The sequence below is a fragment of the Salmo salar genome, chromosome 01, assembly GCF_965601325.2.
Source record: "Salmo salar chromosome 01, fSalSal1, whole genome shotgun sequence".
In the NCBI taxonomy this organism is placed as follows: Eukaryota; Metazoa; Chordata; class Actinopteri; order Salmoniformes; family Salmonidae; genus Salmo; species Salmo salar.
Genome location: NC_138291.1, coordinates 100,759,097 through 100,783,155, shown reverse-complemented (window position 1 = coordinate 100,783,155; position 24,059 = coordinate 100,759,097). Strand labels below are relative to the sequence as shown.

General features: G+C 43.6%; 1 protein-coding gene across 1 annotated transcript in view; it reads right to left on the bottom strand.

Annotated features, from left to right (window-relative positions):
• Window positions 1–24,059, bottom strand: part of LOC106611138 (protein phosphatase 1 regulatory subunit 21) — a 52,772-nt gene that overhangs the window by 5,575 nt on the left and 23,138 nt on the right. Inside the window, exons 14-20 of the mRNA XM_045724875.2 lie at window positions 16,160–16,312; window positions 15,811–15,903; window positions 15,361–15,633; window positions 11,680–11,715; window positions 11,266–11,382; window positions 9,918–10,016; window positions 9,417–9,545 (exon numbers count right to left, since the gene is read on the bottom strand). Coding sequence (XP_045580831.1) covers window positions 9,417–9,545; window positions 9,918–10,016; window positions 11,266–11,382; window positions 11,680–11,715; window positions 15,361–15,633; window positions 15,811–15,903; window positions 16,160–16,312 — 900 coding nt within the window. The remainder of the gene's footprint in view (window positions 1–9,416; window positions 9,546–9,917; window positions 10,017–11,265; window positions 11,383–11,679; window positions 11,716–15,360; window positions 15,634–15,810; window positions 15,904–16,159; window positions 16,313–24,059) is intronic.

Sequence of the window (24,059 nt, the reverse complement as noted above, 5' to 3'; positions counted from 1 at the left end):
CCTACAAATCAGCCGGGCTAGACAATCTGGACCCTTTCTTTCTAAAATGATCTGCCGTAATTGTTGCAACCCCTATTACTAGCCTGTTCAACTTCCATTTCGTGTCGTCTGAGATTCCAAAAGATTGGAAAGCAGCTGCTGTCATCCCACTCTTCAAAGGAGAGACACTCTTGACCCAAACTGCTACAGACCTATATTTATCCTACCCTGCCTTTCTAAGGTCTTCGAAAGCCAAGTCAACAAACAGATTACCGACCATTTCGAATCCCACCGCACCTTCTCCGCTATGCAATCTGGTTTCAGAGCTGGTCATGGGTGCACCTCAGCCACGCTCAAGGTCCTAAACAATATCGTAACCGCCATCGATAAGAAACAATACTGCGCTGCCACATTCATTGACCTTGTGGTGGCTAATTTCTGCATTACCAAATGAGGAGTTACAAACACACCAGTCCGAGTTAAAACGACATCTTTAATACTTAATTAAGATACTTTTGCAAAAGTTCTTGACCCCCAATAATGCACTCTCTCGAATGAATCATTTAATGAGGTGATTACAGAATGGCTACAGGGATCTTTTAACGATACAGCCCCTTCAACGTACATTGACAAACCACAGATACTTAGTAACAGTTCACAAAGGTTAAGTTTTGTATGACAGATATCAATAAAACACATCAGACAGTAACTGCTATGTCAACAGGATTAATGGTATAGCCCAGTATCTGGTCTCCTTAGAACTGTCCCTCCCTGGTACGGTATTGAACAGAACTATTTCATCCAATGGCATATATCAATTGTCAACTCTAGATACTCCCATCTCAAGCAAACCCCCTCTTGACCCCACTCCTGGACAGGCTCACTGGAGGGAGTGAGCCTCTAGGCCATATATTATCACAGGATAAGTGTGAGATCTAAGAGAGGACATACAAGTGTCTGAGCCCCAGCTAAGGTAGACGTGCAACTGAAAAGACACCAGAGTCCAATGGACACTTTCTAATGACAAGTACCTCAAATAAGCATATTATACTAATAAAACATCTTAATTATCTATGTTACCCAACTAATTCTGATTCGTCCACGACAACCTGGCCAAGGCTTTCGACTCTGTCAATCACCACATCCTCATCGGCAGACTCAATAGACTTGGTTTCTGAAATGATTGCCTTGCCTGGTTCACCAACTACTTTTCTGATAGAGTTCAATGTGTCAAATCGGATGGCCTGTTGTCCGGGCCTCTGGTAGTCTATGGGGGTGCCACAGGGTTCAATTCTTGGGCCAACTCTTTTCTCTGAATACATCAATGACGTCGCTCTTGCTGCTGGTGAGTCTCTGATCCACCTCTATGCAGACGACACCATTCTGTATACTTCTGGCCCTTCTTTGGACACTGTGTTAACAACCCTCCAGACGAGCTTCAATGCCATACAACTCTCCTTCCGTGGCCTTCAACTGCTCTTAAACGCAAGTAAAACTAAATGCATGCTATTCAATCGATCACTGCCCGCACCTGCTCGCCCGTCCAGCATCACTACTCTGGACGGTTCTGACTTAGAATATGTGGACAACTACAAATACCTAGGTGTCTGGTTAGACTGTAAGCTCTCCTTCCAGACTCACATTAAACATCTCCAATCCAAAGTTAAATCTAGAATTGGCTTCCTATTTCGCAACAAAGCATCCTTCACTCATGCTGCCAAACATACCCTCGTAAAACTGACCATCCTACCGATCCTAGACTTCGGCGATGTCATTTACAAAATAGCCTCCAATACCCTACTCAAACTGGATGCAGTCTATCACAGTGCCATCTGTTTTGTCACCAAAGCCCCATAAACTACCCACCATTGCAACCTGTACGCTCTCGTTGGCTGGCCTTCGCTTCATACTCGTCGCAAAACCCATTGGCTCCAGGTCATCTACAAGACCCTGCTAGGTAAAGTCCCCCCTTATCTCCGCTCACTGGTCACCATAGCAGCACCCACCTGTAGCACGCGCTCCAGCAGGTATACCTCTCTGGTCACCCCCCAAGCCAATTCCTCCTTTGGCCGTCTCTCCTTCCAGTTCTCTGTTGCCGATGACTGGAACAAACTACAAATATCTCTGAAACTGGAAACACTTATCTCCCTCACTAGCTTTAAGCACCAGCTGTCAGAGCAGCTCACAGATCACTGCACCTGTACAGAGCCCATCTATAATTTAGCCCATACAACTACCTCTTCCCCTACTGTATTTATTTATTGATTTTGCTCCTTTGCACCCCATTATTTCTATTTCTACTTTGCACTTTCTTCCACTACAAATCTACCATTCCAGTGTTTTACTTGCTATATTGTATTTACTTTGCCACCATGGCCTTTTTTGCCTTTACCTCCCTCATCTCACCTCATTTGCTCACATTGTATACAGACTTATTTTTCTACTGTATTATTGACTGAATGTTTGTTTTACTCCATGTGTTACTCTGTGTTGTTGTATGTGTCGAACTGCTTTGATTTATCTTGGCCAGGTCGCAATTGTAAATGAGAACTTGTTCTCAACTTGCCTACCTGGTTAAATAAAGGTGAAATAAAAATAAATAAAAACATTTAAGAATGTGAAATGTCAGGATTAGAGTGATTTATTTCAGCTTCTATTTCTTTCATCACATTCGCAGTGGGTCAGAAGTTTACATACGCTCAATTAGTATTTGGTAGCATTGCCTTTAAATTGTTTAATTTAGGTCAAACGTTTCGGGTAGCCTTCCACAAGCTTCCCACAATAAGGTGGGTGAATTTTGGCCCATTCCTCCTGACAGAGCTGGTGTAACTGAATCAGGTTTGTAGGCCTCCTTGCTCGCACACACTTTTTTAGTTCTGCCCACAAATTTTCTATGGGATTGATGTCAGAGCTTTGTGACGGCCATTCCAATATCTTGACTTTATTAGCCTTAAGCCATTTTGCCACAACTTTGGAAGTATGCTTGGGGTCATTGTCCATTTGGAAGAGCCATTTGCGACCAAGCTTTAACTTCCTGACTGATGTCTTGAGGTGTTGCTTCAATATATCTACAATTTTGCTTCCTCATAATGCCATCTATTTTGTGAAGTGCACCAGTCCCTCCTGCAGCAAAGCACCTCCACGACATGCTGCCACCCCCGTGCTTCACGGTTGGGATGGTGTTCTTCAGCTTGCAAGCCTCCTCCCCCTTTTCCTCCAAACATAACGATGGTCATTATGGCCAAAATATTTGTTTCATCAGACCAGAGGACATTTCTCCAAAATGTATGATCTTTGTCCCCATGTGCAGTTGCAAACCGTAGTCTGGCTTTTTTATGGCAGTTTTGGAGCAGTGGGTTCTTCCTTGCTGAGCAGCCTTTCAGGTTATGTCGATATAGGACTCATTTTACTGTGGATAGATATACTTTTGTACCTGTTTCCTCCAGCATCTTCACAAGGTTCTTTGCTGTTGTTTTGGGATTGATTTGCACTTTTCACACCAAAGTACGTTCATTTCTAGGAAACAGAACGCGTCTCCTGCCTGAGCGGTATGGCGGCTGCGTGGTCCCATGGTGTTTATACTTGCGTACTATTGCTTGTACAGATGAACGTGGTACCTTCAGGTGTTTGGAAATTGCTCCCAAGGATGAACCAGACTTCCAGAGGTCTTGGCTGATTTCTTTTGATTTTCCCATGATGTCAAGCAAAGAGGCCCTGAGATGGAAGGTAGGCTTGAAATACATCAACAGGTACACCTCCAATTGACTCAAATGTCAATTAGCCTATCAGAAGCTTCTAAAGCCATGCCATTTTCTGGAATTTTCCAAGCTGTTTAACCTGTTATGGCTAGGGGGCAGTATTTTCACGGCTGGATAAAAAACGTACCCGATTTAATCTGGTTACTACTCCTGCCCAGTAACTAGAATATGCATATAATTATTGGCTTTGGATAGAAAACACTCCAAAGTTTCTAAAACTGTTTGAATGGTGTCTGTGAGTATAACAGAACTCAAATGGCAGGTCAAAACCTGAGAGATTCCTTTACAGGAAGTGGCCTGTCTGACCATTTCTTGAACTTCTTTGCCATCTCTATCTTTTACAAAGGATCTCTGCTCTAACGTGACACTTCCTACGTCTTCCATGGGCGCTCAGAGCCCGGGAAAAACCTGAATGTCGTCATTTCAGCCCCAGGCTGAAACACATTATCGCCTTTCTCAAGTGGCCGATCAAGGGACTGTGGGCTTAGGCGCGTGCCCTGGCCGCCCCCGTCTTTGTGATTTTTCCTCCGTTTGCCGAAAAAGAGATTCCCGGTCGGAATATTATCGCTTTTTTACGAGATAAATTGCATAAAAATTGATTTTAAACAGTGGTTGACATGCTTCGAAGTACGGTAATGGAATATTTAGAAAATATTTGTCACGAATTGCGCAATGCGCACGACCCTGATTTTAGGATAGTGTCTGGGACGCACGAACAAAACGCCGCTATTCGGATATAACGATGGATTATTTTGGACCAAACCAACATTTGTTATTGAAGTAGCAGTCCTGGGAGTGCATTCTGACGAAGACAACAAAAGGTAATCAAACTTTTATAATAGTAAATCTGATTTTGGTGAAGGCTAAACTTGCCGGGTGTCTAAATAGCCCAGCCATCACGGGCTAGCTATGTACTTAGAATATTGCAAAATGTGCTTTCACCAAAAAGCTATTTTAAAAATCGGACATATCGAGTGCATAGAGGAGTTCTGTATCTATAATTCTTAAAATAATTGTTATGCTTTTTGTGAACGTTTATCGTGAGTAATTTAGTAAATTGTTAGCAAATTCCCCGGAAGTTTGCGGGGGGGTATGCTAGTTCTGAACGTCACATGCTAATGTAAAAAGCAGTTTTTTTATATAAATATGAACTTGATTGAACAAAACATGCATGTATTGTATAACATAATGTCCTAGGTGTGTCATCTGATGAAGATCATCAAAGGTTAGTGCTGCATTTAGCTGTCTTCTGGGTTTTTGTGACATTATATGCTAGCTTGAAAAATGGGTGTCTGATTATTTCTGGCTTGGTACTCTGCTGACATAATCTAATGTTTTGCTTTCGCTGTAAAGCCTTTTTGAAATCGGACAGTGTGGTTAGATAAAGGAGAGTCTTGTCTTTAAAATGCTGTGAAATAGTCATATGTTTGAAAAATTGAAGTTTTTGTATTTTTGAGGAATTTGTAATTCGCGCCATGCCTATCATTAGATATTGGAGCAGGTGTTCCGCTAGCGGAACGTCTAGATGTAAGAGGTTAAAGGCACAGTCAACTTAGTGTATGTAAACTTCTGACCCACTGGAATTGTGATACGTGAAATAATCTGTCTGTAGACAATTGTTGGAAAAATTACTTGTGTCAAGCACGAAGTAGATGTCCTAACTGACTTGCCAAAACTATAGTTTGTTAACAAGAAATGTGTGGATTGGTTGAAAAACAAGTTTTAAATCACTCCAACCTAAGTGTAAACTTCCAACTTCAACTGTATACTTCAAAACCTCTCACACAGGCATTCCTGCCTATTCTATAGATTTATATCCTTGTATTGCTACTGCTGTATAATCAAATAAATTATCTAAGTGAGTCTCAGAAATGGCTAATATATGAATGTTATATGATGTTTCTTTCCTGGGTAGCTTATCAGAGATAGACATAATACTGAAAAGAGCAAACAAAGCAAGAGAAAATATATTCATTCAGCAGTCCATTAACCTCTCTTGGGTAGGGGGCAGTATTTTCATGTCCGGATAAAAAACTTACCCAATTTAATCTGGTTATTACTCCTGCCCAGAAACTAGAATATGCATATAATTGTTTGATTTGGATAGAAAACACCCTAAAGTTTCTAAAACTGTTTGAATGGTATCTGTGAGTATAACAGAACTCATATGGGCAGGCCAAAACCTGAGAAGATTCTATACAGGAAGTGCCCTCTCTGACCATTTCTTGGCCTTCTATAGCCTCTTTATCGAAAACAGAGGATCTCTGCTGTAACGTGACATTTTCTAAGGCTCCCATAGGCTCTCAGAAGGCGCCAGAACGGGGAATGATGACTCTGCAGTCCCTGGCTGAAAAACAGTAGCGCATTTGGAAAGTGGTCGATCTGAGAACAATGACACGGGAGCGAGCGTGCACGTGTAAACACCGTTTTCTTCTTTCAGTCTTTGAACGAAAACGTCTCCCGGTCGGAATATTATCGCTATTTTACGAGAAAAATCGCATAAAAATTGATTTTAAACAGCGTTTGACATGTTTCGAAGTAATGTAATGGAATATTTCGAATTTTTTTTTGTCACGACACGCGTCCGCGTGTCACCGTTCGGATAGGGACCTGAACGCACGGACAAAACAGAGGATATTTGAACATAACTATGGATTATTTTGAACCAAAACAACATTTGTGGTTGAAGTAGAAGTCCTGGGAGTGCATTCTGACGAAGAACAGCAAAGGTAATCCAATTTTTCTTATAGTAATTCTGAGTTTAGTGAACGCCAAACTTGGTGGGTGTCAAATTAGCTAGCCCGTGATGGCGAGCTATCACGTGATTGCATAAAGGAGTTCTGTATCTATAATTCTTAAAATAATTATGTTTTTTGTGAACGTTTATCTTGAGTAATTTAGTAAATTCACCGGAAGTTTTCGGTATGTTAGCTAGTTCTGAACGTCACATGCTAATGTAAAACGCTGTTTTTTATATAAATATGAACTTGATTGAACAAAACATGCATGTATTGTATAACAATGTCCTAGGAGTGTCATCTGATGAAGATCAAAGGTTAGTGCTGCATTTAGCTGTGGTTTTGGTTTTTGTGACATTACATGCTAGCTTGAAAAATGGGTGTGTGATTATTTCTGGCTGGGTACTCTCCTGACATAATCTAATGTTTTGCTTTCGTTGTAAAGCCTTTTTGAAATCGGACAATGTGGTTAGATTAACGAGAGTCTTGTCTTTAAAATGGTGTAAAATAGTCATATGTTTGAGAAATTAAAGTTATAGCATTTTTAAGGTTTTTGAATATTGTGCCACTCGATTCCACTGGTTGTTGACTAGGTGGGACGATTTCGTCCCACATACCCGAGAGAGGTTAATCAATTGGTGTGTGTGTGTGCTGCGGGGTTGAAGCAAAGAACCCATAGGCTTGGCTCTCTCACCCCTTTCTGGCTTCTGGGAGGGAGGGTGGACAATGAGCCTGTCATGGCAGATGTAAGCAATGTCCCCACACTCTCTGCCAATGTTCATGGCTGTGTATAAGTTCTTTCCTCTTCTGTCGCACAACTTCAGGATGGTAGTCATTGAGGAAGATATACATACCTCTCAAATTCTTGGCTCTTTCCAGACCAACTACATTGTCCTGAACCTCAGGAACTTGATAACTATCGGCATGGGCCTGTCACCTGGGCCGGTGGTGGATTTTCCAGTCCTGTGGGCAGTTCTCCACCTCAATCTTCCTGTGGTCTTCAATTTATCAGAAATCATCACTCCGTCCAGGTCTCATGTGGAGATTCTGAAATTGTTGTTCCACCTTGATTGTCCCTCATTGTAATCATGTATTCACACAGAGAACTGATGTCCTATCTCACTGACTTACAGATTGCTGTAATCTTGCCATTCTCCTGTTTCAACTCATTGAGCTGACCCTGGGAGAACTGCAAACTGTTCTTCAGGTCCTGGACCTCTCTGGTCAGATTGTCTATTCTTTTATTAGTTGAATTCCCCAGTATTTGGACAAAACACTTGAAGCTATTTTATTTTGCCCGCAGAACAGCCTCAATTCATCAGGGCATGGACTACAAGGTGTCGAAAGTGTTCCACAGGGATGCTGGCCCATGTTGACGCCAATACTTCCCACAGTTGTGTCAAGTTGGCTGGATGTCCTTTGGTTGGCGGACCATTCTTGATACACACAGGAAACTGTGGAGCGTGAAAAACCCAGTAGTGTTGTAGTTGCTGAAACACTCAAACCGGTGCGCCAAACACCTACTACCATAACGTGTTCAAAGGCACTTTATCTTTTGTCTTGCCCATTCACTGTCTGAATGGCACACATACACAATCCATGTCAAGCCTTAAAATCCTTTCACCTGTCTCCAACTTTCATCTACACTAATTGAAGTGGATTTATGGGTATCTACAAGCATGCTAGTGTGGGAATAACCATTCCCACACTAGCATGCTAGCAGATGCCCATAGACTTCCATTGTTAGCAACTGCGCTAGCGCTAGTTAGCAACTTCCTTCAAACTGCATACAGAGACATAAAAATGGTGTCCACGAGTTAATCTCACTCTGGGGTAGTAGATTAGGGCCTCTTTGCAAAAATACCGGAGTACCCCTTAAAGATACACTTCTGTTAAAACACAGATGAGTGTGTTGGGCAGTTTCAGGACAGAAGGCGTGTTTGCTGTACCTCCACCCCCCAGTTCCCCTCAGACCCTGCTATACCCCCTATCCTCCACCTCCCCGTTCCCCTCAGACCCTGCTATACCCCCTATCCTCCACCTCCCTGTTCCCCTCAGACCCTGCTATACCCCCTATCCTCCACCTACCTGTTTTCCGCTCAGACCCTGCTATACCCCCTATCCTCCCCCTACCTGTTTTCCGCTCAGACCCTGCTATACCCCTTATCCTCCACCTCCCTGTTCCCCTCAGACCCTGCTATACCCCCTATCCTCCACCTCCCCGTTCCCCTCAGACCCTGCTATACCCCCTATCCTCCACCTCCCCGTTCCCCTCAGACCCTGCTATACCCCCTATCCTCCACCTCCCCGTTCCCCTCAGACCCTTCTATACCCCCCGCCTCCCTGTTCCCCTCAGACCCTGTTATACCCCCTATCCCCCACCTCCCTGTTCCCCTCAGACCCTTCTATACCCCCCGCCTCCCTGTTCCCCTCAGACCCTTCTATACCCCCTATCCCCCACCTTCCTGTTCCCCTCAGACCCTTCTATACTCCCCGACTCCATTCCCATCAGACCCTTCTATACCCCCCATCCCCCGCCTCCATTCCCCTCAGACCCTTCTATACCCCCCGCCCCTCTGTTCCCCTCAGACCCTTCTATACCCCCCGCCTCCCTGTTCCCCTCAGACCCTTCTATACCCCCCGCCTCCCTGTTCCCCTCAGACCCTTCTATACCCCCCATCCCCCACCTTCCTGTTCCCCTCAGACCCTTCTATACCCCCCGACTCCATGTTCCCCTCAGACCCTTCTGTACCCCCAGCCTCCCTGTTCCCCTCACACTGGATAGTAGTTTGTTACTGGGATATGTCTACACAGCATGTCAGCATAACCTCACCTAGTACTGCTTCTCTGTCTGTCTAGACCAGTGAGTGGCATATTTTCATTTAACCTTAATTTATCCAGGTTTGTCTCAATGAGGGAGTGGTGTGAGGGGACTCTGTACCTTGCTGCCCAGTTTGAGTATGTCAATCTCCTCTCTCTGTTTGCTGAGAGTCTCGTTCATGCTACACAGGTGGTCGCTCATCATACTAAGTTGTTCCTTGTAACTCCTTTTGGTCGTGGCAAGCTCATCCTGAAAGACAAGGAGCAGGTTGTGGTTAGTTAGAGCCAGTATGATTGTTCAAGGTTCAAGTTAATTTGCCATGTCTCAGTTGGAGCATGGCTCTTGCAATGCCAGGGTTCAATTCCCGGGCCACCGATACTTAAAAATGTATGAACGCATGATTAAAAGTCACTTTGGATAAAAGCGTCTGCTAAATTGCATTTCATTGAATAAATGGGAAATCTTACAAAAAACCAGCGAAAAAAATTGAGGACCAAGTTCAGGACAAATATGCAACACAACTACCAATGTAATAAAGCTGATTGTATTCTATCTGAATGGATGGATATGGGATAAGCTGCTTTCTTTCAGTCTGGAAATTATACAACAGATGTTGTTTACCTGCAGACGTGTGATGTTCTGATTAGCCAATTTGACCTCCTCAGTCAGTGTCTCCCGTGACTTCTCTGCAATGGCCAGACGCTTGGCCAGGGCTCGACACTGGGGGGGGTTACAACACAGGAGATACTGACAATAAACAGATATCCACAGATGACCACGTCCTTCAACTAATGAAGTCACTAAATGGGATGTCTTCACTAAAACTAGATCTAGGCATACATGATGTCTGGGTTTGAACTGGAATGACTGCTACATTAAATACACTTTGTTAGAAACACTTCCTAAGCCAGTTCCCTATCTGTCAGACACTCTGTCCTTTGGGTGGTGGACCATTCTTGATACACACAGGAAACTGTTGAGCGTGAAAAATCCAGCAGCGTTGCAGTTCTTGACACAAACCAGTGTGCCTGCCACCTACCCTGTTCAAAGGCACTTAAATCCATTGTCTTACCCATTCACCATCTGAATGGCACACAAACACAATCCATGTCTCAATTGTCTCAAGGCCTAACAATCCTTCTTTAACCTGTCTCCTCCCCTTCATCGACAATGATTGAAGTGGATTTAACAAGTGACATCAATAAGGGATCATAGCTTTCACCTGGTCAGTCTGTCATGGAAAGAGCAAGTGTTATTAATGTTTTGTACACTCAGTGTATATCATGTAGGGCTGGGAATAACCAGGGACCTCACAATAAGATATCACTATACTTAGGCGTCGATTCTATATGTATTGAGATTCTCACGATTCTATATGTATTGAGATTCTCACGATTCTATATGTATTGAGATTCTCACGATTCTATATGTATTGAGATTCTCACGATTCTATATGTTTTGAGATTCTCACGATTCTATATGTTTTGAGATTCTCACGATTCTATATGTTTTGAGATTCGATACTGTGATTTTTATTGCGATTCAATGTTCCAAACATACTGCTCACCATATGTCTGCTGCAGAGGGACAGAGAGAGCCATGAGAAAATGAGTTTTGATCAGTCATGGAAATAAATGAGCTGAAATCATTTTGGCTCACTATTTAAAAAAATAGATAAGTTATAGGATGAAAAATACCATAGTTTTGGCACAGCTACACAGCCTATTTTTATTTTAACAAAACGATACTTGGAGTCAAAGTATTTATGTATTAAAGTAAGGAAGACGTGAGGGGAAATGTTTGAGTGACTGGTCCAACTAGTAAGCTAGTCTTCTGTAGATCAGCATCTCAATGGAGCTTGACTATGTGTAACTTTGTTCCCCACATATCTCCCCAGTATCCACCGACAAAATAAGAGCTACAAATCCTTAAAAAGTATGTGCTTGCGTGTGTGTGTGTCATGTCTCACCTCAGCGTGGAAGTTAACAGCCTTGCTGTCAGAGACCTGTAGCTGTGTGGTGAGTTCTCCTACTCTGGCCATGTAGTGAGTCTTAATCAGCTGTTCTCTGGACTCCTCGTCTCCCACCTGTACACACAGAGACAGACCAACGACAACTTTACATCAAGTGGCTCTAACTGTGGTGTAATTACACTAGTATATCAAGGCTGTATTAGCATGTTACTACATAGTACTCATTCAAGCATTTATTCAATCATTCATTCAAGCAGTCAGAGTAATTTTCCAAAGTATGACAGTCTATTCATTAATGAGTTCATTCGTCCATCTTTTCAGGAAAGCAATGAAACTAGTCCAGTGAAAGAGGGGAAAAGGAACAGACTTTAAAGAAGAATAGTTGGGTCAAGAAAAACAAGACAAACTTACTTCCTCATTGGTAGGAGTTGTGGTCAACATGCCAACCTAATGCGAGAGATGCAAAACACAGAAACGCATTAGTTAGTAACAAACTCCCTATGAGAAAGCTATAAAATGTAAGACTGGTCCCAGATCTGTTTGTGCTGTTTTGCCAACTTCTACGGTCATTGTTGGCGATACAGTACAAACAGATCAGGGCCCAGGCCAATAAAAACCATTAGCCTCCCACTGAAATCCTATAAAACACTACAGGCCCCTAATATTCACTGACGAAACTGGATTGGAAAGGAATAACATCTATAAAAGCCTGTGAATGAAGAGTGTAGCTGGTTGTTAATGACATGACAACAGTGTCCAGTGACTAACCGCACAAACCGTGTCCTGAGTGAGTGGGTGTTAGCCTGGTGCCAGATCTTCCTATGGTCGTTGTTATGCCAAACAATGAGAACCACCATAGGACAACAAAAATAGATCTGGGACGCGTCCCAATAATATCTATTTTTTCCTTAAATTGTACACTAGTTCACTACTTCCCAAAAATCTAAAAACATTGTATTGGTGAAAGCATGGGCTAGAAGGAGTTTCCAACATTTCTTATACCTTCAGTTATTTTCAAATCAGTGAAGGATTGTGAACAAGTGCATACCTGGGGGAAAGGAGAGATGATTGGGACAGAGCCAGATAATACAACTCATTGGAATTGCAAAGGGTCGGAAACTTTCCAGAAATGTTCCATGACAAGTTAAGCCCGGGGATGTAGCTTAAATTCATTAAAAAAGTTATAAGCTAACAGTGAACCTTTTTTTTGTGGGATACACATAAGGCAATTGTAGGTTTTGTGGCAGGTTTTGTGGCATATTTTGGTTAAACTATCCCTCTGCATGCACAGTGCATTCTTCCATCACATGTACAGCTGATTCTCAAGATCTTGCACACTAATGATATTCTATAGAGCCCACACTACTACACTGTCTGAGCCAAGGACTACATACTTTCTTGTAAGTTTTGATTACAATACTGGGTGGAGTGAATATATTTTCTATGACATACATGATTTTTTGGTAACTAGTAAATAGAAGCCTAGAGCAAAGTGTGTTTAAATCATTTCTAACTTGTTAACAGTTTCTGCTAGTTAGTGTTTGCTACCATGTGGGTTTTAGCTTGCTTGAGCCTGCTAACTGAGGCATGTTAATTCACCGGTTTCCATACATGTTTCATATTAAAACATTTATCTTACAAAAGGAGTTGTTTAATCTAACTGCTTAACTATTTATCTGTACATAGAATTGTATTTGGTTCTTTTTCTATTCTTTACAGGAAAATGCCACGGGCACTATCTAATGTGTGGAGACATTTCACTGCAGCTAATGTAGAAGGAAAAGCTGTGTACATTTGCAAATACTGTGCCAAATCATATGTGAAGAACGCAACAAAGATGCAGAATCTGGCCAAGTGCATAAAGTTCCCTCAGCGCTCACAACAAGCAACCTCTGACAAAAGTCCCTCTACTTCTATTTGAGGTGAAAATGATGAATCAGACACCTTATCGATAGCAACAGCTCATGGTCCTCCTGGAATCAGAAGTATTTTTGACTCAATGGAGGAACGTAGTCAGAGAAATGCTGATGAATGTCTTGCTCGAGCTGTGTATGCAACTGATTCACCTCTGATGCTCACAGGCAATGTGTATTGGAAGAGATTTCTGAATGTTCTTCACCCAGCATACACCCCTCCAACCAGACATGTTTTATCTACTCATTTGCTGGATGCAGAGTTCAACAGAAAGTTCAAGTGAAGGTCAAGCAAATCATAGAGAAAGCAGACTGTGTTGCAATCATCTCTGATGGGTGGTCGAATGTTCGTGGAATAATTAACTACATCTCCACCCCTCAACCAGTATTCTACAAGAACACAGACACAAGGGACAACAGACACACCGGTCTTTATATTGCAGATGAGCTGAAGGCGGTCATCAATGACCTTGGACCACAGAAGGTATTTGCACTGGTGACAGACAATGTTGCAAACATGAAGACTGCTTGGTCTAAAGTGGAAGAGTCATGCCCTCACATCACACCCATTGGCTGTGCTGCTCATGCATTTAATCTGCTCCTCAAGGACATCATGGAACTTAAAACAATGGATACACTCTACAAGAGAGCCAAGGAAATGGTTAGGTATGTGAAGGGTCATCAAGATATAGCAGCAATCTACCTCACCAAGCAAAGTGAGAATAAGAGCACCACATTGATGCTGTCCAGCAGCACCCGTTGGGGTGGTGGTGTCATCATGCTTGACAGTCTCCTGGAGGGCAAGGAGTCTCTCTAAGAAATGGCCATATCACAGTCTGCCGATATGGACAGCCCAATCAAGAGGATCCTCCTGGATGATGTATTTTGGGAGAGCGTGGTAAGCAGCCTGAAACCTATAGCAGTTGCCATTGCACGGACTGAGGGAGACAATGCCATCCTGTCTGATGTTCAGACTCTGCTTGCAGATGTAAGAGAAGAAATCCGTACTGCCCTGCCCACTTCACTGTTGCTCCAAGCAGAGGAAACTGCAGTTCTGAAATACATCAAAAAGCGTGAAGATTTCTGCCTGAAGCCCATACACGTCGCAGCATACATGTTGGACCCCAAGTATGCTGGCAAGAGTATCCTGTCTGGTGCAGAGAACAACAAGGCCTATGGTTTCATCACTACCGTGTCTCGCCACCTTGGCCTGGATGAGGGCACGGTTCTTGGCAGTCTGGCGAAGTACACTTCCAAGTAAGGGCTTTGGGATGGAGATGCAATATGGCAGTCGTGCCAACATATCTCATCAGCCACCTGGTGGAAGGGACTTTGTGGATCTGAGGCTCTTTCCCCTGTTGCCTCCATCATCCTCCAAATCCCACCAACATCAGCCACCTCAAAGCACACCGGTCCTTGTTTGGGAACACACACACACACACACACACACACACACACACACAACAGGCTGACCAATACAAGGGTTGAAAATTGGTGGCCATCCGGGCAAATTTGAGGCTTTTTGAGCCTGACAACGAGTCATCCTCAACAAGGTTGGAAAGTGACAGTGAAGATGAGGCCTCAGAGTCTGATGTTCAAGAGGTGGACATTGAGGTCGTCCAGGGAGAAGACATGGAAGTTCAAGTCGTAACTAAATCGTTTTTTTTTTATTTCTATTGGAATGATTTAATCATTTGCAATTATGTCTACTTATGATAAGGTAAAAGGTTTATGTTTCTGTCTCCATACGATATGGTAAATATATCCAATGCAAAAAACATCTACATTTAAATGGTATTAATATTTATTTCCATACATTCCTGTTAATTCCCACCTCTGAATATTCCCCAAAATGTGCAACCCTACAACTCACTGAAGCCAAAACACTAAAACCTATTTTATGGCTGCTCCCGCGATGACATGTCTGACTCATTTGGTGGGAAAGGGGAGGGTTGGAAAGGGAGGAATGATCTCCCTAGATTTCATCTCACATCATGCCAGTCTCAGCAGACAACTGCCAAGTAGTGAAACATGAGGATGAAGCCTAATAAAAACACTATTGAAGAAAAATAAGGATGCAGAACTCCGCAAAGTTATCAGTTTTTATGAAATCCCTGTTGATGGATTCATGCAACTCAAAATAAAAGAAAAATTAAAAACAAGTGAAGATCGTAACTACCAGACTGGTGCTTATCATAGCGTCCTTCCCTACTCCTCTCTCCTCCAGCTCTCCATCATCCAGGCTGGTGAGGGCTGGGCTGCCCAGACCCAGGGAGAGGGCTGAGGCTGGGCTGCCTCCTCCTCCTCCTCCCAGGGCAGAAGAGAGCTGTGTCTCCAAGTCCTGGATGCGTTGGCTCTCCTTCTCCAGCCTCACCCTGCCCAGCTGGGTCTCCAGCAGCCAGTGCTCCTTCTCCTGCTCCAGACGAGCGATCTTCTCCTGGCTCGCCACCACCTGGGGGGGTAAGGGTCAAGGGGAGGAGGGAGAGGGGTAAGAGGACATATACTTCTCTATAACACTTATCTAGTCAGTAACCAAATGGGTTACCTTGAGAATAAAGAGGCAGACTTAGGGCCTGTGTCATTACAAACTGGAGAGTAGAAAGAAGGAACATGGAAATACAATCAATACCTGTTGTGTGAGTCCCTGTCTGCTCTCTGTAGAGCTGGTTAGAACACGGCGGTTCAACAGGGCCTCTCTGTATGGAACAGACTCAGCTCTGGGCTGGATACACAGACATGACAGTCAAATACACACTGTTATACTGAACCACAACAGTTAAGTGGATGTTAAACTGTTTGCTTTAGCCTGCCTGGAGTGTCAGATGAGTGGGCTTTATACTTTCGGGATTATTCTATTGGTTCCCATATCCTATTTCACCAGGCACGCTTAATCAAACACAGCATAAGTAAGTTATTTTGGAATAGTATTTGAACCCAAGTCTGTGACGTGGCCAGCGAAGCCAGACAACACAACTGACCTTTCTGATGGCGTGCATGTAGTCAGAAGCCTTCTTCTTGTTACCCAGCATGCTCTCTGCCTGCAGGGGGTTGAGGGCCCCCGACCCCCCTCTTGGACCGTAGCCTGTCGAAGATGTAAAGAAATCCAGGTTGTTGCTGAAGAACGTTGCGATCTGTAGTAAAAAGGTACAGCATTCATATTACGGAAAGACTTTACAGCATACAGGTATAGGCACTAACGCTTTATAATTTGTTGTAAGCATGTATAAGCCTTCATGTGTTAAGACAGTATTGGTGAGCCATATACATAGTCTTCTAGGTCTATATTTTGCAGTCCAGACTGCTATTTGAATATCAATAATCTATCAAGTTTATATACTCCAGAATATGGTGAAGAAAAAGTGAATTTAAAATGTGAAAGAAGTTTAGAAACTCTGATTCATGACAAACTAACTTCCCTGCACACAAACAACCCCATAACACCAACTCAAACTTTCCTATACACACTTATCCTACAGAACGTCACTGTTCCTTTAAGGAGATCAGTGGGTGAAGTCAAGGAAGGGTTGACAGAGTACAGAGATCTCACACACTCCAACCACTGTTGACCCGGTTTCTTTCTCAATCTTTCCTTGACTCCACCCATCTTATCTCCTCCTTTTCAAAATATATTGGAGAAGAAGGTCCGAGGGGAGGGTCCTTGAGAAAGATGAATTGAGCCAGTCTTTGATCACCTCATGGTAAACATTCTTCTTATAAAACTCTGGAACACTGGAATACAGTAACTCATCAATCAGCCCTGAGCATTCCATCACTCATACCTCAAACACGGACTGTGTCTGGTGCATTCACCAGCCAGGCAACTGTAGACTAAAAACAGCCCTCTTCACTATTAAAACTATAATACCAAAAAAGAACAGCTTGCATATCTACCTCTTATACATACCCTCCGGCAACTTGTAAAATACATTAAAGTAGTTGTAAAAGGCATTAACCAAATCTATAACTTTTGTTAAGTTCAAAATAAACAGTCCTCTGAGTGAGCAGCGTGCATCTTTGTTGAACACCTGCCTACACACTCTAAACCTCTCCTGGAGTAGTGACCTGTCAAGCTGACAGGACAATACTTTTACTTTAGACCCTAGAAAATAAATCTATAAAATGCTCTGGTGATGATAGCCTCCACACAGACAGCTAGATCAGGTGAAGGATGACCACAGCTCTACAAGTGCCCTGACCGTGTGTGTGTGTGTGTGTGTGTGTGTGTGTGTGTGTGTGTGTGTGTGTGTGTGTGTGTGTGTGTGCCCACGCGCGCATGTGTCCATTAGTGTCCTCACAACTGATCATAAACCTCTAGCCTAGAGGCCTGGCGAGATGGTCTCTCGTTACTAAACATCAACACACATTCTGACATTATACACCACTAACTACTAGCCCTACGCTCCAAGGACTGTGTGGATCAGTTGGTTAGCCGAACGCTCCTAGGACTGTGTGGATCAGTTGGTTAGCCTAACGCTCCTAGGACTGTGTGGATCAGTTGGTTAGCCGAACGCTCCTAGGACTGTGTGGATCAGTTGGTTAGCCGAACGCTCCTAGGACTGTGTGGATCAGTTGGTTAGCCGAACGCTCCTAGGACTGTGTGGATCAGTTGGTTAGCCGAACGCTCCTAGGACTGTGTGGATGAGTTGGTTAGCCGAACGCTCCTAGGACTGTGTGGATGAGTTGGTTAGCCTAATGCTCCTAGGACTGTGTGGATCAGTTGGTTAGCCTAACGCTCCTAGGACTGTGTGGATCAGTTGGTTAGCCTAACGCTCCTAGGACTGTGTGGATCAGTTGGTTAGCCTAATGCGCCAAGGACTGTGTGGATCAGTTGGTTAGCCTAACGCGCCAAGGACTGTGTGGATCAGTTGGTAAGGTCGTGTGTGCAATTCCTGCAGGGCTCATACACATGCTGCTAAAGTATATACACTCACAGTTCTGTCTGTTTCAAAGCCCCCAGCCTCCAACCTTTATCTGGGGAACACAACTGTGAACACTGATATGGTGCGGATCTGTGAACATTTCCCATCTGCCCCAGCTGAGCTCTGCATCTTAGTGGTCATGTATTGTAAACGACCAATTAGCACAGTTAATGAGCCAGATACTAAAACTCTACTGATCATATCAACAACAAAAAAATATATAAAACTTTGTCCAAAGTTGGAAGCACAGAATCGTATTGAATGTCATTGTATGCTGTAGCGTTAAGATTTCCAAATCACTATAACTAAGGGGCCTAGCCCGAACCATGAAAAACAGTCCCCGACCATTATTCCTCCTCCAGCGAACTTTACAGTTGGCTCTATACATTCGGGCAGGTAGCGTTCTCCGGGCATCCGCCAAACCCAGATTCGTCTGTCAGACTGCCAGATGGTGAAGCGTGATTAATCACTCCAGAAAAGGCATTTCCACTGCTCCAGAGTCCAATGGCGGTGAGCTTTTCACCACTCTAGCCAACGCTTGGAATTGTGCATGGTGATCTTAGGCTTGTGTGATGCTGCCCGACCATGAAAACCTATTTCATGAAGCTCCGAACAAACAGTTCTTGTACTGACATTGACTCCAGAGGCAGTTTGGAACGTGGTAGTGATTGTTGAAACCGAGGACAGACGATTTTTACGCACTACGCGCTTCAGCACTCGACAGTCCTGTTCTATGAGCTTACAGTTGACTGGGGCAGCTCTAGCAAGGCAGACGTTTTACAAACTGACTTGTTGGAAAGGTTGCATCCTATGACGGTGCCACGTTGAAAGTCACAGAGGTCTTCAGTAAGGCCATTCTACTGCCAATGTTTGTCTATGGAGATTCTATGGATGTGTGCTCGATTTTTGCACACACACTTCATAATTATTTTTATTGGCAAAAAGGAAATAGTAACACAAAATAATAACGAGGCTACATACACAAGGAGTACCGGTACGGAGTCAATGTGCCAGGGTACGAGGTAGTTGAGGTAATATGGATTAAATCTGGCAAACTAACGACCAGCAGGAAACAGAAACCTCCTTTAGCGCATGGGGGACGGGGACGTGGACAGAGACTTGCTAGCTACAGTAGCTAGCCAGCTGGGATTTTCTACAAGAAATCTGCCTTCATAAATAAAAGCTTCTCCCAAGTGGGTGTGACACTACTCCTGTTGCCTGCTGTACTGCTGCTTGGATTCCACCTGGCGATCTGATCAACGTCTGCCCTGTCTCCCCGTCTGGTACAGGGACCCCCGCCACACTCCCCCCTCTCTCCCAAGCTTTAGCGCTCCTCCAGCACACACGCACTTACACTGCAGACTTAGTACTGATTGGAATTTTAGGTAGGCTAATTAACTTGTGAAGCTAATTATGTGAGCTTACACAGAAACGCTTTAATTAACTAGTATAGGCCTACTATTTATTTATCTCATACTTGTATAGCCTACTGGACCCAGAGAGCTACTCTCTCACGTTATCTTGTTCAGGCAAGTGACTCTTTAAACGTACAATGGCTAGCCATAAGTTATATCTTTTTTCTTGTGCTTTATGCTATTTGCCTCAGGACTCCTGCGTCCTTTGTTGACTATGAACTTGCTTGTTTACCCGACCGTGGGACAAACTGTTTGTTCCCACACTCGGGACTCTGACTCAATATTGGTTACACAGACTCTTGGCCTCCCATCCTTTTATAACCACCTCTCACCGGCTTTGTATTCATGTTACCTGATGGAATTGCTGTGCAATATGATCTTGTTGCCATCTGATACACATTAAAATCCCTGTCCTCTGACGTGCCTTGATTGGATTACTGCTGATATCTGGAAATGGGCCAGGGTGTGCATGCACATCTACTGTTGCGCGCCCCAATTCTGACTTGTGGCAAAACCCTTGTTGGCAATCACAGAGGTCAGACGTTTCTTGTAGTTGGCCACCAGGTTTGCACACATCTCAGGAGGGATTTTGTCCCACTCCTCTTTGCAGATCTTCTCCAAGTCATTAAGGTTTCGAGGCTGACGTTTGGCAACTCGAACCTTCAGCTCCCTCCACAGATTTTCTATGGGATTAAGGTCTGGAGACTGGCTAGGCCACTCCAGGACCTTAATGTGCTTCTTCTTGAGCCACTCCACTGTTGCCTTGGCCGTGTGTTTTGGGTCATTGTCATGCTGGAATACCCATCCACGACCCATTTTCAATGCCCTGGCTGAGGGAAGGATGTTTACACCCAAGATTTGACGGTACATGGCCCCGTCCATAGTCCATTTGATGCGGTGAAGTTGTCCTGTCCCCTTAAAAACACCCCCAAAGCATAATGTTTCCATCTCCATGTTTAATGGTGGAGATGGTGTTCTAGGGGACATAGGCAGCATTTCTCCTCCTCCAAATACGGCAAGTTGATGTCAAAGAGCTTCATTTTGGTCTCATCTGACCACAACACTTTCACCCAGTTGTCCTCTGAATCATTCAGATGTTCATTGGCAAACTTCAGACGGGCATGTATATGTGCTTTCTTGAGCAGGGGGATCTTGCTGGCGCTGCAGGATTTCAGTCCTTCACGGCGTAGTGTGTTACCAATTGTTTTCTTGGTGACTATGGTCCCAGCTGCCTTGAGATCATTGACAAGATCCTCCCGTGTAGTTCTGGGCTGATTCCTCACCGTTCTCATGATCATTGCAACTCTACGAGGTGAGATTTTGCATGGAGCCCCAGGCCGAGGGAGATTGACAGTTCTTTTGTGTTTCTTCCATTTGCGAATAATCGCACCAAATGTTGTCACCTTCTCACCAAGCTGCTTGGCGATGGTCTTGTAGCCCATTCCAGGCTTGTGTAGGTCTACAATCTTGTCCCTGACATCCTTGGAGAGCTCTTTGGTCTTGGCCATGGTGGAGAGTTTGGAATCTGATTGATTGATTGCTTCTTTGGACAGGTTTTTTTTTTTTACAGGTAACAAGCTGCGATTAGGAGCACTCCCTTTAACCTGTTGGGGATAGGGGGCAGTATTTACACGGCCGGATAAAAAAACGTACCCGATTTAATCTGGTTACTACTCCTGCCCAGTAACTAGAATATGCATATAATTATTGGCTTTGGATAGAAAACACCCTAAAGTTTCTAAAACTGTTTGAATGGTGTCTGAGTATAACAGAACTCATATGGCAGGCAAAAACCTGAGAAGATTCTGAACAGGAAGTGGCCTGTCTGACAAGTTGTTGTTCATCTTGGCTCTTTTTATTGAAGACTGAGGATCTTTGCTGTAACGTGACACTTCCTACGGCTCCCATAGGCTCTCAGAACCCGGGAAAAAGCTGAATGATATCGAGGCAGCCCCAGGCTGAAACACATTAGCGCGTTTGGATAGTGGCCGATCAGAGGACCATTAGACTGGGGCTCGTGCACGAGGGCACGAGATGTTTTTATTTTCCCTCTCTTTGAACGAAAACCACCACTCCCGGTCGGAATATTATCGCTTTTTTACGAGAAAAATTGCATAAAAATTGATTTTAAACAGCGGTTGACATGCTTCGAAGTACGTTAATGGAATATTTAGAATTTTTTGGTCACGAAATGCGCCGTGCTCGTCACCCTTCTTTACCATTCGGATAGTGTCTTGAACGCACAAACAAAACGCCGCTATTTGGATATAACAATGGATTATTTGGGACCAAACCAACATTTGTTATTGAAGTAGAAGTCCTGGGAGTGCATTCTGACGAAGAACAGCAAAGGTAACAACATTTTTCTTATAGTAAATCTGACTTTGGTGAGTGCTAAACTTGCTGGGTGTCTAAATAGCTAGCCCTGTGATGCCGGGCTATCTACTGAGAATATTGCAAAATGTGCTTTTACCGAAAAGCTATTTTAAAATCGGACATAGCGAGTGCATAGAGGAGTTCTGTATCTATAATTCTTTAAATATTTGTTATGTTTTTTGTGAATGTTTATCGTGAGTAATTTAGTAAATTCACCGGCAGTGTTCGGTGGGAATGCTAGTCACATGCTAATGTAAAAAGCTGGTTTTTGATATAAATATGAACTTGATTGAACAAAACATGCATGTATTGTATAACATAATGTCCTAGGGTTGTCATCTGATGAAGATCAAAGGTTAGTGCTGCATTTAGCTGTGGTTTTGGTTTATGTGACATTATATGCTAGCTTGAAAAATGGGTGTCTGATTATTTCTGGCTGGGTACTCTGCTGACATAATCTAATGTTTTGCTTTCGTTGTAAAGCCTTTTTGAAATCGGACAGTGTGGTTAGATTAACGAGAGTCTAGTCTTGAAAATGGTGTAAAATAGTCATATGTTTGAAAAATTGAAGTTTTTGCATTTTTGAGGTATTTGAATATCGCGCCACGGGATTACACTGGCTGTTGAGTAGGTGGGACACAAGCGTCCCACCTAGCCCAGAGAGGTTAAGAGTGTGCTCCTAATCTCAGCTCATTACCTCTATAAAAAGACACCTGGGAGCTAGAAATCTTTCTGATTGAGAGGGGGTCAAATACTTATTTCCCTCATTAAAATGCAAATCAATTTATAACATTTTTGACATGCGTTTTTCTGGATTTTTTGTTGTTGTTATTCTGTCTCTCACAGTTCAAATATACCTACCATTAAAATGATAGACTGATCCTTTCTTTGTCAGTCGGCAAACATACAAAATCAGCAGGGGATCAAATACTTTTTCCCCCCACTGTAGGTATTTGTAGTTGTCCACATATTCTAGGTCAGAACCAGTAGTGATGCTAGTCGGGCAGGAGGGTGCGGGCAGCGATCGGTTGAAGAGCATGCACTTAGTTTTACTAGCATTTAAAAGCAGTTGGAGGCCATGGAATGAGTGTTGTATGGCGTTGAAGCTCGTTTGGAAGTTTGTTAGTACAGTGTCCAAAGAAGGGCCAGATGTATACAGAATGGTGTCATCTGCGTAGAGGTGGATCAGAGAATCACCAGCAGCAAGAGCGACATTATTGATATATACAGAGAAAAGAGTCGGCCCAAGAATTAAACCCTGTGGCACCCCCATAGAGGCTGCCAGAGGTCCGGACAACAGGCCCTTCGACTTGACACACTGAACTCTATCTGAGAAGTAGTTGGTGAACCAGGTGAGGCAGTCATTTGAGAAGCCAAGGCTATTGAGTCTGCCAATAAGAATGTGGTGATTGACAGAGTCAAAAGCCTTGGCCAGGTCGATGAAGGCGGCTGCACAGTACTGTCTTTTATCAATGGCGGTTATGATAACGTTTAGGACCTTGAGCGTGGCTGCGGTGCACCCATGACCAGCTCGGAAACCACATTGCATAATGGAGAAGGTGTGATTCAAAATGGTCGGTTATCTGTTTGTTGACTCGGCTTTCGAAGATTTTATAAAGGCAGGGCAGGATGGATATAGGTCTATAGCCGTTTGGGTCAAGAGTGTATCCCCCTTTGAAGAGGGGGATGACCACGGCAGCTTTCCAATCCAATCTTGGTATCCAGGTGGGAAGCATGGCCAGCGGTAGAAAAATGCTTATTGAAACTATCGATTATTGTAGTTTTATCAGTGCTGACAATGTTTCTTAACTTCAGTGCAGTGAGCAGCTGGGAGGGGGTGCTCTTATTCTCCATGGACTTTAGTGCCCCAAAACATTTTGGAATTCGTGCTACAGGAAGCAAATTTCTGTTTGAAAAAGCGAGCCTTAGCTTTCCTAACTGACCACGTATTGCGGGGGCTATTCGATGCAAATGCAGAAAGCCACAGGATGTTTTTGTGCTGGTCAAGGGCAGTCAAGTCTGGGGTGAACCAAGGGCTATATCTGTTCTTAGTTCTACATTTTTTGAGTGAGGCATGCTTATTTAAGATGGTGAGGAAAGCACTTTTGAAGAAAAAACAGGCGTCCTCTATTGAAGGGATGATGTCAATATCCTTCTAGGATACACCG